The following is a 21,889-nucleotide window of genomic DNA, read 5'->3' on the forward strand; positions in this document are numbered from 1 at the left end:
AAACCGTTGCAGTAGCTTGTAGTGACCGTTGCACTAGCTCATAATAATTGTTGCAATAGCCTCAACAATCAATATTGCAACAATTTTGAACCATTCTATTTGATAAGACAACCGTTCCAATAGATCCGCCTATGGCAACATTTTGTAACCGTTACAATAGACATGCTTATGGCAACAATTTTAGAACCGTCACGAGAAACCGTTACAATAGACCTATTGGCACGCGATATGATGTGACGGTCCCATAACCGTTCCAATAGGTCTATTGTAACGGTTTTGCTAGCTATTGCAACGGTTTTGCAGGCGTTGCTGTACGTCTATTTTCTAGTAGTGACCACTAAGAGCAATCAAACATTACCGATAAACGCGGTCCACAATAAGAGAATCTCCCACATGAGTAGAACCATAAACAAGGGAGCTCAAAGAATCACGAGATACGCCTAAATGTGGGGCAAAATAAGAGGACACATAAGAATAAGCGGAGCCTGGATCAAATAGAACCGATGCATCTCTATGATAGACCGGAACAATACCTGTGATGACAGAATCGGAGGCAACAACCTCAGTACGTGCAGGAAGGGCATAGTATCTGGCTTGGCCTTCCCCTCTAGGGCAACCTCTACCTCTCCGACCTCCACCTCTAGCTGGCTGGGCAGGTGGGGTAGCAACTGGTGCTGTAATCATAGCCCGGGAACTCTGCGGGGCACGCTGTGGCTGAGAAGTGTGCGGAGGTGCACCCCTCCTAAGTCTGGGGCAATCCCTCACCGTGTGGCGTGTGGCGCCACACTCAAAACAAGCTCTAGGAGGACGTGGCGGCTGTGACTGGCTCGGGCCAGGTCTTCTGGACTAACCACTGAAAGCACCCCGTGCAGGAGGCACACTAGATACTGGAGGTGCATAATAAGGCTCCTAAGGTCTAGAAGGAGCTGGCATACCACTGGCTGCTGGAAGAGCTGAATGAACAAGGCGACTCATATAATCCCTACCATGACGAACTGCAGCTGGGGCACGGGCACCAGAATAATGGCCCGACTCTCGAGATCTCTTGGCCTCTCTCTCCTCTTTATCCCGAGCATGCATGCCCTTTACCCTCCTAGCAATGCTCACCACCTGCTGATAAGAAATATCCATATCCAACACCCGGGCCATGCTAGATCTGATGCTGGGAATAAGCCCCTCAATAAACCGGCAAACTCTCTCGCGAACCGTAGAAACCAAGGCCGGTGCATGCCTAGCCAAGTCGCTGAAACGGACAGCATACTCCGAAACAGCCATAAAACCCTGGCGCAAATTCTCAAACTTCGCGCGCGATGCGTCCCTGAGGCTCTGAGGGACATACTCTCTCAAGAACATATTTGAAAACTGAGTCCATGTAAGGGAAGCTGCCTCAGCCGGACTGTCCAACTCAAAAGTATGCCACCACTGATAGGCTGCTCCTTGAAGCTGGAACGCAGTGAATAAACTCCACTCGATCCTGATATACCCATAGTGCGGAGGAACGGTGGCACTCCTACAGAAATCCCTGAGCATCCTCCGATGCTAGACCACTGAATGTAGGAGGCTGGTACTTCTTGAAGCCTTCGCTGCTCCTCCTCTGAAGCTGCTGCCCTATCCTCGAGCTGAACTGAGGCTACAGGCGGTACTGGTATAATCTCTAGGACCTGATCAACCTGCACTCGCTGTTCAGGAGTGCGGGCGGCGGGAGTCTGTGCTCCTCCCCCGGCCTGAGATGTAGCTGCAGCAAGGGGAATCAACCCTGCCTAAGCTAAAGTGGTGTACATGCTCATGAACTGGGCAAGGGTCTCCTGGAGAGCTGGAGTAGTAGTAGAAGTAGGCGTATCAGGCGCCTGGGCTCCGGCTGGAGCTGCTGGTGGCTCCTCTGTAGCAGCTCGCGCGGGTGCTCTAGCTGCAACGCGTGCGCGTCCTCGGCCTCTACCTCGGCCCCGACCTCTGACGGCTCTAGCAGGGGGCGCGGGTGCCTGGTCATCTCCAGTAGCTCGTGTCCTCACCATCTGTGAGAGAATAGAAGGCAGAGGTTTAGAATTTTGATATCAAAAATCTCGCACGACAAGGAAATCAAATGAAGTGGAATTTTCCTAACAGTTGCATAGCCTCTCATAGATAAGTACAAACGTCTCCCTACCGATCCGCGAGACTCTAATAAACCGGCTTGTGATTCATGACTCCTATAAACCTAGAGCTCTGATACCAACTTGTCACGACTGAAGTTCTCCCTCCGTGAACTGTCGTGACGGCACCTAGTCTCTACGACTAGGTAAGCCTATCAATTTTCGGAAAAAGGAAATAAAGATACGAAACTAGCAAAATTATGAGTAACATAATTAAGAAGTTTAGAATGCCACTCGGCATATACAATGTCACTATCTCAAACTGAACAAAACACTCCCAAAACCCGGAATCTCATGAACCACAAGCTAAAGAAAATACATAGTGTTCTAACTCCAGAAGTCTAGACAAAAAGGAAATACAAGAAGTCTATAGCTAAAGGGAGAATAGAGAGGGACTTCTAGGTCTGCGGACGCGGCAGATATACCTCGAAGTCTCTGAATCGCCTCGCCTCACGGGTAGTATGGCTGAGCAGAAGAACCTGGATCTGCACACGAAAAACATGTGCAGGAAAGGGCATGAGTACACCACAACAGTACCTAGTAAGTGCCAAGCCTAACCTCGGTCGAGTAGTGACGAGGAAGGTCGGGGCCCTACTGGTTATATAAATATATAATAAGGTAAAATAGTATAGAACGTGACAGTATAATTAAAGATGCTAACAGTCAAATAAAGGTGAAACCTCAGAAAGGAAATAACTCAGTAAGCAGTGATAACAACAGGGGATCTCCCAGGATAACATCCCGTAGTCCCAAACATAAATGTGCCGAGGATCTCCCGGGATACCGTCCCGTAGTCCAAAAGTAAATAACCAGTACAGGGGGATCTCCCGAGATACCGTCCCGTAGTCCCCAATATAAATGTGCAGGGGGGGATCTCCCGGAATACCGATTCGTAGTCGCAAAGTATACAAGCAAGGGGATCTCCCGGGATAACGTCCCGTAGTCCCAAAATAAACACACAACAGTCTCAAGAAAGAAATCTACAATTCTATCCAAGTTCGTATCACGAAAACGGGAAAAATTCTACTCTAAACATGCTACACAGAATCCAAGTAAGCAGTTAAAGCAGATAAGACAGTTAAACCACATAAGCATGCTTTCCTAAGCCTAACAGGAAACTTCAAATACAAGTATTGCTCAATTAAATAAAAACACAGATATTTACTGAATGAAAACGGCTTTTCCCCCAAAATTAGCACATGTACGCATTCGTCACCTCACGTACACGACATTCATATAACAACAGTACCAAAATCTTAAGGGGAGTTCCCCCACATAAGGTTAGGCAAGCCACTTACCTCGAACCAACCTCAATCAATCCGAAATCACGCTGTTGCCACGAGTGTCCAACTCCGAGTAGCCCAAATCTAATCAAATCAATTTCATAATGTAAATATAACTACAAACAACGAGTTTAGCTAAAGGAATCGAAGCTAAGGCAAGAAAATAGAAAAACGCCCAAAAATCCTCCCCGGGCCTATGTCTCGGAATCGGGTAAAAGTTACGGATTATGAACACCCATTCACTCACGAGTTCACTCGTACAAAAATCATCCCAATCCAACGTCAAATTCTCACTAAAAACTTAGATTTTCCATTGGGAAACTTTTTTCCCCATTTCCAAACTTTTACCCTCAATTTCTTTAATTAGATGATAAAACTAACAATAGATTAATGTATTAGAACCAAATTAGAGTTAGAATTCATTACCCAATAGCTCTCCTTCAATATCTCTCAAGAAATCGCCTTCCACCGAGCTCAAAATCGTTTTTAGAAGTTATGAGTTCAAACCCTCGATTTTCTCTCTTTCCTGCCCAGCGATTTCCGCTTCTGCGAGGGGTCTACCGCACCTGTGGTCTCGCTCGTGCGGCTCCTACTCCGCACCTGCGGAATTTGATTAAACGGCCAGATTCTGCACCTGCACCCCTTTACTCGAATGCGGTTCCGCTTCTACGGTCCTTGGGCCGCATCTGCGGCCATTGATCTCCAAGCCTCAGACCGCTTCTGCAATCACCAACCCGCTTCTGCGCCGCCGCACCTGCGGTCCAAGCTCCGCAGGTGCGAAACCAACAGGTTCAGCAATTCAGAAAATTGCCTAAGTCCAATTCAACTTCCGTTAAGCATCCGAAACTCACCCGGGGCCCCCGGGACCTCAACCAAACATGCCAACCAATCTTAAAACATCATACAAACTTATTCCAACCCTCAAATCACATCAAACAACGCTAAAACCACGAATCACCCTCCAATCCAGCCTAATAAACTTGAAATCTCAAGAATTCTACAACCGATGCCAAAACCAACCAAACCAAGTTCGATTGACCCAAAATTTTGCACACAAGTCACATTCAACACTACGGAACTATTTCAACTTTCGGAATCGTATACCGACCCCGATATCAAAATTTCACTATCGATCTGGAAACTTAAAAAATTCAACTTTCGGCATTTCAAGCCTAAATAAGCTACGGACCTCCAAAACACAATCCGAACACGCCCCTAAGCCCGAAATCACCCAACAGAGCTAACGGAATTGACGGAATTCCATTCTGAGGCCGTCTTTACACTATTCCGACTACGGTCCAAATTCGAAAGCTTAAGCTCTCATTTAGGGACTAACTGTCCCAAAACACTCCGAAACTCAAAACGAATCTTCCTGGCAAACCACAATAGCAGAAATAAACACAAGGAAAGCAATTAATAGGGTATCAGGGCGTAAATTCTCAAAACGACTGGCCGGGTCGTTACACTAAACAACCTGAATAAGTATGAAAGTGAAATGACGGGGAAACAATGTTAATATAAAGCTAAGCATGGTAAGGAAGACAAAACAATACTCGCAATGAAACACTAGAAACAACAATTAGCAACAAGAAGAAAACAGGTAATAATGCTGCAGGATAAGATGAACACAGTCTAAGGCCGGTGAAACCAAATAAAGGAAAAACAAGTAACAACTCATTAAGAACAATCGCTTTTACACCAGATTTATTCAAGAATTTTTACGAGGTACCAGACCTCATAATCACAATCACGGGTCCCAATTCATGAACCCTAATCACTTGGCATCTTATGCCCACATTACAATTCATAACCGTACTGACGACTCACGTCCCAAGATAATGACAATATCTAACATCCGCACGGATCATTCACGTGCCAACGATAACAATCACTCACGACTGCACGGTCAATTCACGTGCCAACATGATAACTCTCACACAAAAGGCACGGGAGTACATGTAAATGGTCAAATACATCAGGATTCATCTTCTTAAACCGATATGGGTGATTTGTTTACGTGTATGCTTATGCAAGTGTTCTACCACAATTCAAGTCAACAAGCAAGAGTAGAGACAATTAATGGCACATAAGAAACGATCACCCCAAAATGTACACGATACAACTCACACAATATAGGCACACCATTACACAAATATCAACAATAACAATGCCCCCAGGCCATCACACGTCATCACAAATCATTCCCCGACATAGCTCACCTTGTCTCGCAATGCGCGCAACAATAAAGTAAATGCCCGCCTTGTCTCGCCACACGCGCATAATATTATTCTCACCTTGTCTTGCCACATGCACAAACCCACATATATAGTCCGCTTTGTCACGCCGCATGTGCAAATATCAATAGTAACAACGGCATGGACAACTCACTTGCGAACACCCCGATAATCCTCACAACAATACCACGTGTGCTTAAACATAACAACACAATAAAATAACTTTCACAACATGTGCCCGTATGTCACAACATTTCCTCAAACAGTTTCAATACCACAACCACGCGTAGCCCTCGGCTCAACAACAGTGAGTACAACAGCAACAACAACAATAACACGAGAATACGGTAAGTAAATCAACACAAGAACATCATAATACAAAGAAATGGAAGAACGAGCTCATAAAAAAATACACAACAGGGAATAATGGTCTCAACAAGAATAGCTCAACAAGGGAGAGATAATGTGTAACAATGATTCCAAATAAGTATATGTCAACAATGAAAAGGGATAACAAAACTTCATTTAGGGTTGAACAATTGCGGAAGAGACAACAACAAATTTAATTAAGGATAAGCAATTAGAAAAAGATAATAATAACTTCAATTAAGGATAAGCAGTTACAAAAAAGAAAGTAATAACTTCAATTAAAGATAAACAATTACGGAAAAGATAATAATAACTTCAATTATGGACAAGCAATTACGGAAAGATAGCATGGCAACAAAAGAGGCAACAACTTTACTTAAGGCACATAAGCGTTCAATTGGCTACAAGGGTAAAACATAAATCAATTAATTCCAAATAAGACACGTAAGGGTAAATTTACAAAATGGAGGATTTAACATGATAAAACAACTTCATAACTAATGAACATCAGAACCTAAGGGCCTAAACGATCAAATTTCCACAATTAAGCCTGAGTACATACTCGTCACCCCGCACACACGGTCTTCACATGACATAATTAACACAAATGACTAAAAACCTAAGGGGTAGTTCCCCTTCCCCCTCCCCACAAAGTTAGGCAAGATACTTACCTTAAATAAGCTAGATCGACACTCTAAATTGGCCTTCTCGTGTGAAACAACTTCCGGACGGCTTAAATCTAGCCAAAATAACTTAACATCATAAATAAAACACATAGAAAATGATGCCGGATAATAAAGCTTTGGTCTTTAACTAAAACTAAAAAGTCAACCCAAAAGTCAACCCCGGGTCCGCACATCAGAACCCGATAAATTGAAAAATCTGAATACACATTCGATAACGAGTCCAACCATACCCAAATTATCAATATCCGATATCGAACCGCCCTTCAAATCCTCACTTTACATTTTTGAAAGATTTTTACAAAATTCCGATTTTTTCCCATTCAATTCACTAATTTAATGATGAAAACAATTATGGAATCATGAAATATAATCAATTTCGGATAAAGAACACTTACCCGAAACAAACACGTGAAGAACCCTTCAAAAAATCACCCACCCTCGGACTAGTTTTCAAAAAAATTTGAAGAAAATAAGCTGAAATACGTTTTTAAGCTGCCGAGGCAGCTTATTTCTAGGCAGGTCGCATTTTAAAGAGCAGACCTACTTCAACAGTTTTCCAGGCAGGATATGCAGTGAAAACTGCAGTACCAGTCTTCAGTAAATCGATCATAACTTTCTGTATAAATGTCCAAATTATTAATAGTTTAACTTTCTCGAAAGTAGACTCAAAGCGATACAACTTTCCTTTTTGGATCATCCCTTATAGATTAAAAGATATAAACTTCCGAAATCAGACTAACAAGTCTGCAAATTCGAGGTTCTGCGACCCAAAGTGCCGAATTGCTCAAACTTATTCAAAATTCGCCCGAACCTCTCGGGACCTCAACCAAACATACACACAGGTCCTAAAATATAATACGAACTCGCTCGCGTGATCAAAACACCAAAATAATACCTAGAATTTAGAATTGAATGCCAAAACGTATGGATTTTCAAAGAATTTCAAGAACTTCAAAATTTTCAACCAAGCGTTCGAATCCTATCAAATCAACTCCGAATCGCGCCAAATTTTGCATACAAGTTTCAAATAGCAAAATGGACTTGTACAAAGTTTCAAAATGCCGGGCCCATTAACCACAAAGTCAAACTCGGGTCAAACTTTAGAAACTCAAAACTTTTAGTTTTTCAAAAACTAACAGAAAACGTGCCTACGCACCTTGGAATAACTTCAAATTTTGCACACAAGTCATAAATATTATTACGAAGCTTCTCGAACTCTCAGAATCTAAATCCGGACCCGGTATCAACAAAAATCTAATTCTGGCCAAATTTTAGAATTCTTTAAACCCTTAAATTTCTAGTTTTTGACAAATGGCGTTTATTCAAGCTAGGGAATTCTGAATTTGATTCCGGGCGTACGCCCAAGTCCCAAATCACGACATGGACCCAGCAGGACCGTCAAAATACTAATCCGGGCCCGTTTACACAAAACCTTGATCGAAGTCAACTCAAATGAGTTTTTAAGGCACGATTTGACATTTCCATCAATTTTCTCATAAAAACCTTTCGGAAAAAGATATGAACTATGCACGCAAATCGAGGAAGTCTCAATGGAGCTATTCGAGGTCTCGGAACACAGAAATGAAGGTTAAAATTAAAGATGACTTACCGGGTCATCACAATATAGATGAGTAAAATATCATGATATTATAAATAAAGAAAATTGAAAGAGATAAATATTGATAATATAGAGGTTAAAATAGGTATTTTAAAAAGTCAATTAAGAAATAAGGGGAAGAATGATAATTGTTCAAAGTAGAGGGAGAGTTTGATTTTTAACGCAAAGTTCGAGAGTGTAAATGATTTTCACCTTATAAAATGAGAGAGAGAGTAGTAATGACATAGGTAGAAACTGCATAAGTTAGAATTGAATTAGAAGACCATTAAAATGCAATTAATTGGGTATAGCTTTTCGTTTAAAAACTGAATAAACGACAAGGTCAGTACTCCCTCCGTCTCATATTAATAGTCATGGTTATTAAAAATACTCGTCTTAAATTATTTGTCATTTTAGAAGTTTAAGACAAAATTGATTATTTTTCCCTTTTTTACCCTTAGTAATAATTGTTCTTGAAGATGAAGATAATACATAAATAGAATAAATATGCAGTGAAAAGAGATTTTATGTGAAGACATAAATAAGGGTATAATAGTCAAATCCCTTTTCTAATTAATGTTTCTTAAGGGACGTGTAAAAGAAAAACAAGACAGATAATATGAGACAGAGGGAGTAGGAATTTATACTTTCCTACTCGGCTACTCCTAATAAATACAATGACCACGGAAAACAAACCTGAGAATTACTCCCTCCGATTCACTTTAATTGATTTTTTAATTTTTTTTGTGATCTATAATATTTAATATTTTTTTCATATATCAAGAAGGAATTAACTTTTTTTTCTTCTAAAATTGTCTTTGGAGTAAAGAGCCTAGGAATAAAGGTAGATTTTATTATTTATTAATTTTAAAAGGTAGATTTTTTAATATGTGCGTAAAAAATAAAAAAATCTATTAAAATGAAGGGAGTATTAGACTTAATTTACTTTGCTAAAACTAGATTTGAAAAGGACGAGGGGAGTATTTTTTTCCCCCGAAGTATATCTAATACAGTATATACATTCATACTGAGACAGCAGTTGTACCCACTGCTTAAATGTTGTGTCCACTGCATGTTTCCCATTTTCGTCTACAGCTCATCAAACCCATTTCAATTGCTCAATTACTTCCCTTTTAATTCTATTTACCACAAACCTCGTTTGATTCCAGTTCCCTTTTTTCTTTTTTCAAGAAAATTTGTTCATAATTCAATCAAGTCAATGGACAAAGAGGTATCTTTTTTCTTTCAGCTCGTTTTGTGAGTTTTCAAGTTTTTAGTTGTAATTTACCTGAGAATTACTGCTGATCTGTCCAATTTAACTTTAATATGTTTGAATAGGATGAATTTTTTAATAATTTTTATCGGTGCTTAATTAACTGAGGTGAGATAAGGAAGTTGATTAATAATATCATGCTTCATTATGTTTAATATGTGCTCAATAAATTGAGGAAAGATAGTTAAATTGGATAATTATTGCTTCATTGTGTTTCATTTTCTTGCATAGTAAAATATAGCTTCCATGTCTTTTTTTTTTTTTTAAATAAAAAATTTCTAGTCTTGTTAGAGATTTATATGCCAGTAGAAAATGTAGAGAATTTCTAGTGTTGCATCGTAGGCGGACACAAAATTTGAACTTTAGGAGTTCGAGATCGGGATTCTACCACAGTTCATTCGTTTTGTTGGGTTCGAATTATATTATATGTACTTATTTAATTAACTTTTAACATATATACAGAGTCTGAGTCAAAGCTACTGGGTTAGAAATGATCCCATTATATGTGCTCTACATCCTCCCCAGTGTTACAACAGCAACAACCTAGTGGATTCTCACAAATGGGGTCTGGGGAGGGTAGGATGTACGCAGCCTTACTCCTACCCTGAGAGGGCAGGAAGGCTGTTACCGATAGACCCTCGGCTAAAGAAAATCCTCCCCTATGTTACATAACCTAAATTTTACATATTGGTTTGGGGCGGGTTTAAATGAAGTGACATGGACAATGAGAATTCATACAGACGGCACTGATTAGCTTGGGATTGAGGTGTTGTATGTGGTATTACGAGGCTATCGCCCAATTTAACTAGTCTTATTTGAGTCTTGTCATAGATTAGTTGGTTTAATTCACTTCCATAGCATTACTCATAGGATTTTTTTACATTTGTAGTAACCAATGTTGATAAAATACTTTTTTTGGGGGAAAAAGATTTATCTGGGAAACGCGAACATCCCACAACAATATGTGTTTGCACAATGTCTTGGTCCTATCCACAACTACAAGAGCTCACTGTTTAATTTTAGGTTGTCGCATGGATATGTATGGTAGAAACCCCTAAAGGGCACCTAATTAATTTGTTTTTGAAAGAATAATGCCTGTGATCATTACACGGTAGAGCTACAGTTAAGGTTATTGGTTTTCAGCACTAGTGGCAGTGATGAGAATTGAGAAGTGCTGCGTAGGGAAGTGCAGGGTCAAGGTCTTGTTGTCACATACTTTCTAACCGAGTTATAGCTTCTTGTTCTCCTATCAATAGCCATCCATTACCAATCGTCAAGATTCAGAATAAACAATTAGCAGACATGAGAAATTGAATGCTAGTCACTTGTTAACTAACACAAGAAATGCATTATTAATGCTTCGTTTTGTCAATGATCAGTGATGGCTCTCTCTCTCTCTCTCTCTCTCTCTCTCTCTCTCTCTCTCTCTCTCTCTCTCTCTCTCTCTGTGTGTGTGTGTGTATACATGTATATATTGTGGTTAATTCGGATCTTCTCAGTTAGACTGTTGCTTTTGGGGTTGAAATCATACTTAATTGAAAATTCTCTTATTAAGTATGTCAATGATGCTGGTTTTGACTGACAATTGATGAGCTATGCCTTATGATATCTAGGTGCCATTCTCATAAGTTCAAATCTAGCAAGAAGGATTGGTGAATGGAGCATTGTTATGGAGAAGATGCTGATATAACTGAATCAGAGATTGAAGACTATAAAGAAAAATCATATGAAGAGTTGAGGTGTGGAAATCAATCTTTTAAGATATCAGATGTGGCTTACACTTGTCCCTATTGTCAAGAGAAAAGTGGGCGCCACCTTTTCTATGAAGATCTCTTGCAGCATGCAAGTGGAATAGGAAAGTCTAAAATACGAACCGCAAGAGATAGGGCCAACCATCTTGCATTGGCCAAGTATTTAGAAAATGATGTAGCAGGTGCTGCTATTCCATCAAAATCTAATAAAGAGTTGAACAGTGGAAATCACTCTTTTAGGATATCAGATGTAGTTTTTGCTTGCCCATATTGTCCAGAGACAAGAAAAAGAGGTTTTTCTTTTAAGGATCTGTTGCAACATGCAAATGGAATAGGAAGCTCAAACTCTACGAAGCGAACTGCAAGAGATACGGCGAACCATCTTGCATTGGCCAAGCGCTTGGAAAATAATGTAGCAGGTTCTTCCAGTTCAGCAAAATATTATGAAGACTCGAGGAGTGGAAATCACTCTCTTAAGATATCAAATATGGCTTTTGCTTGTCCCTATTGTCCGGAGACAAGAGAAAGAGTTTTTTCTTATAAGGATCTCTTGCAGCATGCAAATGGAATAGGAAACTCTAACTCTTTGAAGCGAACTGCAAGAGATAAAGCGAACCATCTTGCATTAGCCAAGCGCTTGGAAAAAGATGTAGCCAGTTCTGCCAGTTCATCAAAATCTTATGAAGAGTCTAGGAATGTAAATCACTCTTTTAAGCTATCAAATATGACTTTTGCTTGCCCCTACTGTCCAGAGACAAGAAACAGAGATTTTTCGTACATAGATCTCTTTCAGCATGTATATTCAGTGGGAAACTGTAACTCTATAACGCGAACAGCAAGTGATAAGGCCAACCATCTTGCATTGGCCAAGTCCATGGAAAATGATTTAGCAGGTGCAGCTGGTCCATCAAAATCTTATGAAGAGATGAAGACTGGAAATCACTCTCCTAAGATACCAGATATGGCTTTTGCTCTTGCCTATTGTCCAGAGACGAGAAACAGAGACTTTTTATACAAGGATCTCTTGCAGCATGCGAGTGGAGTAAGAAATGGTAACTCTAAGAAGCGAACTGCAAGAGATAGTGCCAACCATCTTCCATTGGTCAAGCACTTGGAATGTGATGTAGCAGGTCCATTGAAAGCTTATGAAGAGTTGGAGAGTGGGAAACAATCTTTTAACATATCAGAAAGGACTTTTGCTTGTGCCTATTGTTCAGATACAAGAAACAGAGATTTTTCGTACAAAGATCTCTTGCAGCATGCAGTAGGAGTAGCAAGCTGTGACTCTAAGAAACGAACGGCAAGAGATAAGGCCAACCATCTTGCCTTGGCCAAGCACTTGCAAAATTTTGCCACATATTTGGAAAATGATGTAGCAAGTGCTCCCAGTACATCAATTTCTTATGAAAAAATGAAGAGTAATCACTCTTTTAACAATTCAGATGTCGCTTTTGCTTGCCCCTATTGTCCAGAGACTAGAAACAAAGATTTTTCATATAAGGATCTCTTGCAGCATGTTGGCGGAGTAGGAAGCTGTAACTCTAAGAAGCGAACTGCAAGGGATAAGGCTAACCATCTTGCATTGGCCAAGTACTTGGCAAGTGATGTAGCAGGCGGTGCTAGTTCATCAATACCTTATGAAAAGTTGAAGAGTAGAAATTACTCTTTGAACATACCAGCTGTGGCTTACACTTTTGCCTATTGTCCAAAGAAAAGAAAGCGAGATTTTATGTATAAGGATCTCATGTTCCATGTGAGGGAAGTTGGAAGCTGTAGCTCCAACAAGCGAAGTGCAATAGATAAAGCTAACCATCTTACATTGGCCAAGTACTTCGAAAATGATGTAGCACTTGCTGCCAGTCCATCAAAAGCTGATACTCTAGGTGATCCTCAGGTTGATACTCTTGCAAATTATGACCGTGCTGAGATATTTGTATGGCCGTGGATTGCAGTTGTTGTGAATCTTCCCACTGAATTTAAGGATGGACGCTATGTAGGAGAAAGTGGTTCCAATCTGAAGGATCAGTTGATAAGGAGAGGTTTCAATCCAACACGAGTGCGCACTCTATGGACTGACCTAGGCCATTCTGGAATTGCTCTTGTTGAATTCAAGAAAGATTGGTCTGGGTTCTGTAATGCCATATTATTTGAGAAGGCCTATGAGGCCGACTATCATGGTAAGAAGGACTGGGAAGCCAGTAATGACAAAAAGTCTGATCTTTATGCTTGGATAGCTCGAGCTGATGATTATCAGGCTACTAATGTTGTTGGTGAAAAGCTCCAGAAATTTGGAGACCTTAGAACCATTTCTAATATCATGGAAGAAGAATCTAGGAAGACTCGTAAGCTTGTTTCTAGTTTGACCAATGCCATTGAAGTCAAGAAGTTGAACTTAAAGATGATAGAGGACAAATACCAGGAGACTTCCCAGTCTGTCGAACAGTTGATTGTGGTGAATGCTAAACTTCGTCAATCATACAATGAAGGTTTGTGATTGCATATGCGTTCTATTAGGAACTCAGGATATTGTGTATTTGATGGCCTAACATGCTTGTTTGTATGATTAGAAATAAAAAAAATCCAGTCAAGTTCACGCGATCATTTCCAGCAGACATTTATTAATCATGAAAAGTTAAAATTACAATTGGAAACTCAAAAAAAGGAGCTTGAACTCCAACATACAGAATTGCAGAAACGTGAGGCCCGAAATGAAAGTGATAGGAAAAAAATGTCCGAAGATCTTGAACAGGTATACTGCTACTTGCTTAACTGTTTCTATGCTGAATCTGATTTTAGTTTGATCTATCATTTGCAAAAATTAATGGGGACAGAAGATTACAATGACCTTCTTTCCTTGTCAAACCATAATAAGCATTTTTCTGTGAAGGCTGAAAACTTAGGTGATGGCTTGATCTCATAGACGTGGATGTGCTAGTTGAAACTTTCTCGAAATATTCTAGTTATTGTTCACAGCATGGAGTTAGAACCAATGCATGCATGGTTATACCAATTGTTTGAACGTTCAAATATACACTACAAACTAGGTCATTTTCTTCCCAATCTTTTTCTTTATTTTCTACTTTCCACTTCTCGTACTCTTAGAGTAATAGGCATTAGGAAGGCACTGTTCTTTCATGTATGCTTTTCTTTGTTTATTTGCATCTTAATTGGAAAAAATGCTTTCTAGAGAAGCACCTGTGATGGAATTTTTTGGAGCATCACCTAAGGAACCAAGCACCTTTACGTGCCTACCTTTAGTTGAATTGAAGATAGATCTCATGAAGTCTTATTGTTGTTCCTCCAGAATGCTATCCTAAAAACCTCCCTTAGTGCTGCGATTGAAGAGCAAAGGAATGTTGATGAAAAATTACCGAAATTGGCAGAAGAACTGAAGGTCTGGTTTTCAGGTTCCTCTTTTGCTTGTTACTGACGTTATCTTGATTTTTAAGTTCCCATGATATATAAAAAATCACTAAGGTGCCATTTTGCTGTCCGCAGAAACAAAAGGAGGAACTCCATAAGAGAATTATTAAGCTTGAGAAACAACTTGTCGCGAAACAAGCAGGGGAAATTGAAGTGGAGCGATTGCGAGCGACTATGAAGCAGATTGAAGAAGAGGCCAATCAGGAGGTTCTGCAAAAAGTTGACACATTGCTTAAAGATTTAAGAGAAAAGGAAGAAAAATATGAAGATCTAGTGGCTTTGAACCAAACCTTGATTGTGAAGGAACGAAAGAGCAATGATGAGCTGCAGGAAGCACTTAAAGAATTGGTTAATGTATGTCAAGTAATCTGGTTTCATTATACATTGTTGATAGTGTCTATCTATTGTAATTTTAGTCATATTTATTAAAAAAAGGACTGTTACTAGCATATTGTAGCGTGCTTTTGAGGATTTGGGTGGGGTGAGCTCCTCGGTCTACTTGATGATACATGCTGATTATATTACTAGCCCAAAATGGTTTAAAGATCTACTTTATAATCTTTGACAGGGTAGTAAATTGGATTTTTTTATTCCTTTTTCTTCAGTTTTTGTTTTTCTTTCTGGTTCAAAATCTCTTTTGGGGGGTTGAGGAGTTTGGGTGGCTTCAGCATTTGATAAACAAGATTTGAGGAACTGACAGTTTAATTTCTCAATAGGGTTTGAAAGAATTACCTAGAAATGGTCCTATTGGTGTTAAGAGGATGGGAGAGCTCGACAGCAGACCATTTCTTGAAGCAATGAAGAGGAGATATAATGAGGTAGAAGCAGAGGAGATAGCTTCTGAGTTGTGCTCGTTGTGGGAGGAATACCTTAGAGACCCTGAATGGCATCCCATTAAAGTCATTTCCATAAATGGGAAGCATCAGGTATGCTTTTCTTCTGGTTCATGGCGTTGAGTCTTTTACTAAGTATGAAGACAAGAAATAGATTGGCTTCCATTTGTTTTAGTTTCTACCACAGATGTATACTTTGGAATGCTGATCATTTTGTGAGAATTTATTGGATTTACTTGACCAGTGTAATGTGACCTATTTTGTAGACACTGCATAGTTGGAGTATGCTGTGTGTCTTCTCTTGCTTCTGTTGCAGTCTGTTTGAAACTTGATTTTTAGTTTCTTTTTCCCTCAACGGTGGCATAAATATATAGGCTATTATCGGAAATTGTTGGAAATTGTGCATACCAGTTTGTCAAAAATCTGTGATTCAGTGCTGATAACGGACGGATTATATTGCACCATTGATGTGAAAAGGTTAATCAGTCATTGGTATTGATTTAGGAAGATTTAATGTAATTAGCATCCAGGTTTCTATGAATACACTTCAACATTCTAAACAGCTTTGCTGCAGAAGTGTCTGCATTTTATTTCTACCTAGTGTTTTCAGTTTTGTGTGGTCAACAGGGGTTGTCTGGTTCTGTGACAAATAGGAATCGCCTGATTATCCAACCAGTGCTGTTAGACTCCAGTTTGTAGCTTTTGTCTAGGTTGTGTGAATCAGGTTGTAATAGTTGATTTAAAGATATATATGAGTTTATTCGTAGGTTTGAATACTCAAGAATGTAGATTGTATGCATTTGTTACTTTCTGAATAGAATCAATTAGCGGAATAAACAAAACACACTTCACTGGATCTACTATTCACCAGTCTTTTCTATACTGGAAGTTTTACATATTTATACTGTTAATGCTGTTTCAGGCTGTAATTGATGATGAAGATGAAAAACTGAAAGGCTTGAAGAAAACTTACGGTGATGAAGTGTATAAAGCTGTTACAACTGCTTTGACTGAGATTAATGTATATAACCCAAGTGGAGGATACATCATCTCTGAGCTGTGGAATTATGAAGTTGCCGAGAAAGCTACTTTACAGGAGGGAGTTACTGTGTTACTAAACCTATGGAAAAAGAAAATGACACTCGACTGAACTTTGGATGCTTCATTGAGCTTTTCCTAACGTTCTTTAGGTACCACCTTTCACCTGCTATAAAATATTCATCGGTAACAGCACAATTCTGAGGGATGTGTTCGAACACAAAAAGAAGAGGGCACGGAAATATCGAGAATAGACAAAAAGAAAATGATTATAATGGAATATCTGAGTTAGAAATAATAATCATTTTCATAGGCATTTGTTTCCCAACTGAAACTCTGTTTATCTCTGGAGTTCTCTTTTATGTATAAATTTTGTGTTCTATTTTAATAGTTTTCATGATGCTTCAACTCTCTGCTTAGACAGAACCTCATGTGAAATCACATTCCACTTGAGCTCTTTTATTTGCATAAGGAATGAAATCCTTCCCTGTGTTTTGGCTCCAATTTAAGGAAAATGTTTTCTCAGATAAATGTATAACAATGTCTTGAATATGCTGGTTTTCTTTTACTGAAGGCTAGCACAGCTTCACTCTTGCATCGTCATGTACAGTTGCATTTTGTCTTGAGAAGTTATAAGAGGAGCACAAACATGTCATTTATCTATCCAGGGACAGAAAATTAAAGTGGAGAATTGAAAAATATGGAGCATAAGCTGGGGAGGAGGACAAGCTCGAGCTGCTTAAAGCAGGTGAGTTGTTTTGTAAATTTAAGTGCGTTACGCTTGTTCTGTAGATAGATTAGATGAATTTGAATAGAGATGCTGCAGCACTATAGTTCTTGTTGCTGGTTGGTGCTCTAGGTGCCCGTTAGATGAAGGCTCCAATCTTATCACATATTGTTATTCAATACTGTGGATGACTTTTCATTCAACTAAGTATAGCTTAGCTTATTGGTATTTGATCAAGCACGAAATGCATTCTTGAAAACAATAATATGTGAAGAAGATTAGAGTATTTGATAAGAGTGAGTAAAATGATGAGTTGATTGATAATTAATCAAAATTGATTGAGTAGCATAAGTTCAAGGCATATACATAGATATCTTTGACATTTTGTTTCATACAATAACAGTCAGAGGACCTATTGATAGAAAATGTAGCAGAGAAGAAGACAACCAAGAAACGAACTAAAATCTGGAAAAATAGATGTTAAGCACCAGCCAAAGAGTTAAGCAAGAATGATCAACAACATTGAAGCCGATACATTCCATAGTTGCGATTGGAAGAGAGAGACATAAATCTTATCTTTTTAGTTCTTAAAATTTCTGTTAAAGTTTGTTCAATAGCATAGAGTTTTGGTGAGAAGTCAAACATGGGCATACTACTTTAGCAATAGGGAGGTACTATCATTTTTGTTCTTACATTTTCTATATTATTTTAGTCTTGTTAGAGATTTATATGTCAATAGAATATGTAGAGAACCTTTTTCTAATATTTGATTCAGAGGTGATCAAGCCATTATTGCTGGTTATTATTAGTGCTTTTTCCATCTATTTTCGGCTCTCTGTTGTTGTTACTGATGTGCTGTCTCGTTTCGTCTTCTTGAGTCAAGGGTCTATACTTCTCCGGGGTAGGTTAAGGTCTGCGTACACACTACCTCCCCCCAGACCCGACTTGTGGTATTTTACTAGGTTGTTGTTGTTGTTTATTCGGAGGTGATCAAATGGATCATTAGCCAATCACAGCAAGAATGGAATTGAGGTGTCTTTGCTAATTTGTGATTGTTATTTTTATATAATAGCAATAAATCACTTAGGGAAAACTTTGGTAAAAAAGTTGAAGGCAAGGCTGCTACCAGTAATTCTGTAGTCAACAATGATTTACAGAATGCTTTTCTTGATATTTCTGGAATTGTTAGGCATTATCAATATCAACTGTAAAGTGTTTTCTTAGCTTCTTCCCCTTCAACTCCACTTCAATTCACTCTATAAACTCTATTCATTCTCTTCGTATCACATTTTATCTCAGCATAATATAATACATAAATTCTCGTATAATTTAATGCATGTATTATTTAATACAGCCGTCTATGCAGGATAGTTATGTCGGGATTATTTTTCCCATACGGTCAATCAAATGTTGCATCAATTATGTGGAGATTGTTTTTCCTAATCTCTTCAACTAAAATTGTACATTATTTTGTTCAGAATTTTATGTGCGGAATAGTTATGTCAGGATTAATTTTTTTCCCATATGGTCAACCAAATGTTGCATCAATTATGTAGAGATTGTTTTCCCTAGTCTCAGCAACTAAAATTGTACATTATTTTGTTCAGAGTTTTATGTTGAAGTGACTTTCCCTAATCCATACAACCAAACGAAGGAATATTATTTTTTTAAAATTTTCCTAGGAGGGATAAATATGTAATCTGTTGTTTGAGAGAGTATCTATTTTTTCAGTTTCTTTACAAATCGAGCAACTATAGAAGAAAGTATTTGAGTGTCGTTGGTGAGTAGGTGAGTGATTCAAGACTTACATTTAAATTCTTACAAATGCTTTTGTTTCAATTATTTTGTTTTGATGACTAACTTTAAATCATTTGTCCCTAGGATTATAATCAGTCAACTTTCGCTGTTTTTATTTCTTGAAGAAATTAAAATTTTAAATTATCAATCTCCACCTTTTAGATTTGTTTTGCTTTAATGAATATTAAATAAATGCAGTAAAAATTATATATTTGATAGAATCCTTGAGGGATCAAATTAAAATTTACTGAATAATTATTAATTAATGCAAGTAATAACAAAGCAGGCACGTTAGAATGAATAAATTTAAACTGATCTTGTGAGATTTAGACCACTTAAACAGCATAAAAATTTAATGTAAATTCAAATCTCCGCTTACATATATTCCCCTTCCTGAGATTTTTACACTGTAGGGCTCTTATAAAATAGTATTTATACTAATATTACCATATTTGGATTATTCCAATAATAGCACACTTTATTACAAATGTAGCACATATAAATACTCCCCCGTTCACTTTTACTTGGCATGTATATTAAAAATAGATTTTCATTTTTATTGTCACTTTACGCATATCAAGAGAAAGATAATTTTTTTTCCTGTTATACCCACAATATTTATTACTCATTTCAAATTATTTTCTCAAATTCAATAAAATATGCATAAATTAATATGGGTATCATGGTAAATTATGCACTTCATTTATTATTTCTTAAGGGGTGTAAAAAGTCAAAACGTGCCAAGTAAAAGTGAACGGAGGAAGTAAATAGTATTTAATAACTTAGTTATTTCCTAACTCTTCTTAAAAACAATGGATTGTGTTTAAATTCTTGATAACTTAATTTCTCTTTCTCTCTCATAATAAATAATCGCTCTTCTCTCATTGGGAGAAATTTCATGTATTCCCTTATTTCAGTAGAAGTTCTTCCCATCACTTATCAATTAAACTTTACTTTTTCGAAAATGATATTCAAATACGATTGTTGCTTTCTCACAATCTTCAGCAAATCTCACTCTTCTAAGAAATTACCATCACAAGAGTTAAACCAAATATTTCTTTCTCCTCGTACTTTTTATTCTTCAATAATATACAATTTGGTGTATTATATAGAGTATTATCACCTGCCACACGACCAAGTATTCAAGTATAAAATTTCTTTCTATTATGTTGTCATTGCTCATCTATATAGCAGATTTTCCCAAATATTTAATACAACATGTTTGTTTTAAAATATAACATATTAAATATAAACATTTATATATACTTCATACCTATAATGTACATAACAACATTTGAATTAAAAACATACCTTATGTATACGATGTTAAATACACACAATTGAGTATGTTTTACAATGAAATTATACCTCGAGAAATTAGAATAATTAAGAATAAAGTCTCTCTCGGCGCACGTTAAGCAAGGTCTGCTAACTTGCACTGGTGGAGATGGCAAGACAGAGGAAGAAGAACTCCATAGTTAAGGAATCGAAAGTAGACGAGGAAGATAAGGCAGACGATGAAGATACCAGACTAGTTACACTAGAAACGGGGATTCCCCAAGCTCTACACTCAGCGCAACTATTCCATTGGATGAAAGGCATGGGGAGTGCACCAACTGTTATGCATGGACAAGAGAGGAAGAAATCGGAGGAACCGGTGGCAATTCAAGCACAAGCAGCTCCGATAGCGAAGACTCCTGCAGATACTGCACCAAATGAGACGGAAATTGCGAAAGCAGCTAGGAAACTTATGTTCTCAAATCAGAAGCCAAATTCTGAGGGAACAGAGATAAACCTAGCTGAAGTGGTTAAATGAAACAGATCTCAACGACAGGGGATGCAATTGGAGTATTACCCCCAATTATCAAGGATGGAGTGAAGATGGTTAGACTGAATCAAATTGAAGTCAAGGAGCAAATTCAAAAATGGCAGGCATCGCTAATTGGGTATGTATTGGGAGGAAATCCATCGTTTAAAGACATGCTTAAGTTTGTATATGGTGTGTGGAACTTTGTAGCAACTCCACAAGTTTTTCTTCATGATGATGGATATTTTGTTTTCAAATTTGAATCGGAAGAGGATAAGAAGTTAGTTATACAGAAAGGGCCATATACGTTTAATAATCGGCCAATGATATTGAAGCAATGGGAACCTAAATTCCAAATGAGTAAGGAGAAAACTAGGAACATTCCAATTTGGGTGATGTTCCCAGGGCTGCCAGTAGAGTATTGGACAAAGGAAAATTTAGGTCGAATAGCGAGCTGTATTGGGAAACCTATATGCTCTGATAGGTTAACTGAAGAAGGTGAAAGAATTTCTTATGCTAGGATGTTGATTGAAATGGATATATCACAGGAGTTGCCAAATGTATTGGTAATTGACGAGGAAGAGGGTATATACAGGGAACAAGAACTAGAGTATGAATGGAAACCAGATTTCTGTGATGCTTGCTTCCAAATAGGCAAACATGAAGTCAATTGTGAAAAAGCCCCAAGTGAGAAACAAGAGAGGAGAAACAGAATAGACAAGCTGGAATGAAGCAACAAAAGAAGATGCAATGGAAAGTAAAAGCCACAGTGGAACAAGGAGGAACATCAAAGGTGCAGGAACAAAAGGTGCAGGAAAAAGCAATACCACAGGATAAGGAGATGAATGATCAGGGGAAGGAACAACAAGAAAATCAGAACAGTGAAACTCAAGAGGAAATTTTTCAGCCACAACAAAGATCTAAAGGAAAGCAAAAGATGAA

General features: G+C 38.2%; 2 protein-coding genes across 5 annotated transcripts; both read left to right on the forward strand.

The window, feature by feature from the left end:
* LOC109225327 (protein INVOLVED IN DE NOVO 2-like) lies at window positions 9,287–18,951 on the forward strand. 4 transcript variants are annotated; one of them, XR_002067897.1, is made up of 9 exons: window positions 9,287–9,529; window positions 11,185–13,808; window positions 13,890–14,071; window positions 14,627–14,716; window positions 14,821–15,099; window positions 15,462–15,671; window positions 16,501–16,768; window positions 17,285–17,364; window positions 18,227–18,951. XR_002067897.1 is itself a non-coding variant. In XM_019389950.1 (8 exons), the coding sequence occupies exons 2-7, from the start codon at window positions 11,228–11,230 to the stop codon at window positions 16,726–16,728; spliced, it is 3,570 nt and encodes a 1,189-aa protein (XP_019245495.1). In that variant the 5' UTR covers window positions 9,287–9,529; window positions 11,185–11,227; the 3' UTR covers window positions 16,729–16,768; window positions 17,285–17,588. The 4 variants fall into 4 exon arrangements, 2 of the variants coding, with proteins under 2 accessions (XP_019245495.1, XP_019245493.1); XR_002067896.1 differs by lacking the exon at window positions 18,227–18,951 and adding an exon at window positions 17,747–18,220; XM_019389950.1 differs by lacking the exon at window positions 18,227–18,951 and having other exon boundaries at window positions 17,285–17,588.
* On the forward strand, window positions 20,953–21,678 carry LOC109225978. The gene has a single exon (XM_019390782.1). It carries the CDS (start codon window positions 20,953–20,955, stop codon window positions 21,676–21,678), a length of 726 nt encoding a protein of 241 aa, XP_019246327.1.

The sequence above is a fragment of the Nicotiana attenuata genome, chromosome 5 (genome assembly GCF_001879085.1).
Source record: "Nicotiana attenuata strain UT chromosome 5, NIATTr2, whole genome shotgun sequence".
Taxonomy (NCBI): domain Eukaryota; kingdom Viridiplantae; phylum Streptophyta; class Magnoliopsida; order Solanales; family Solanaceae; genus Nicotiana; species Nicotiana attenuata.

Bases quoted from the DNA above. Each gene is read 5' to 3' on its own strand.
- LOC109225327 (XM_019389950.1), top strand. From the start codon at position 11,228: ATGGAGCATTGTTATGGAGAAGATGCTGATATAACTGAATCAGAGATT. The intron at 15,100-15,461 runs GTATGTCAAGTA...ATTTCTCAATAG, and splicing joins CACTTAAAGAATTGGTTAAT to GGTTTGAAAGAATTACCTAG. The intron at 15,672-16,500 runs GTATGCTTTTCT...ATGCTGTTTCAG, and splicing joins CCATAAATGGGAAGCATCAG to GCTGTAATTGATGATGAAGA.
- LOC109225978 (XM_019390782.1), top strand. From the start codon at position 20,953: ATGAAACAGATCTCAACGACAGGGGATGCAATTGGAGTATTACCCCCA.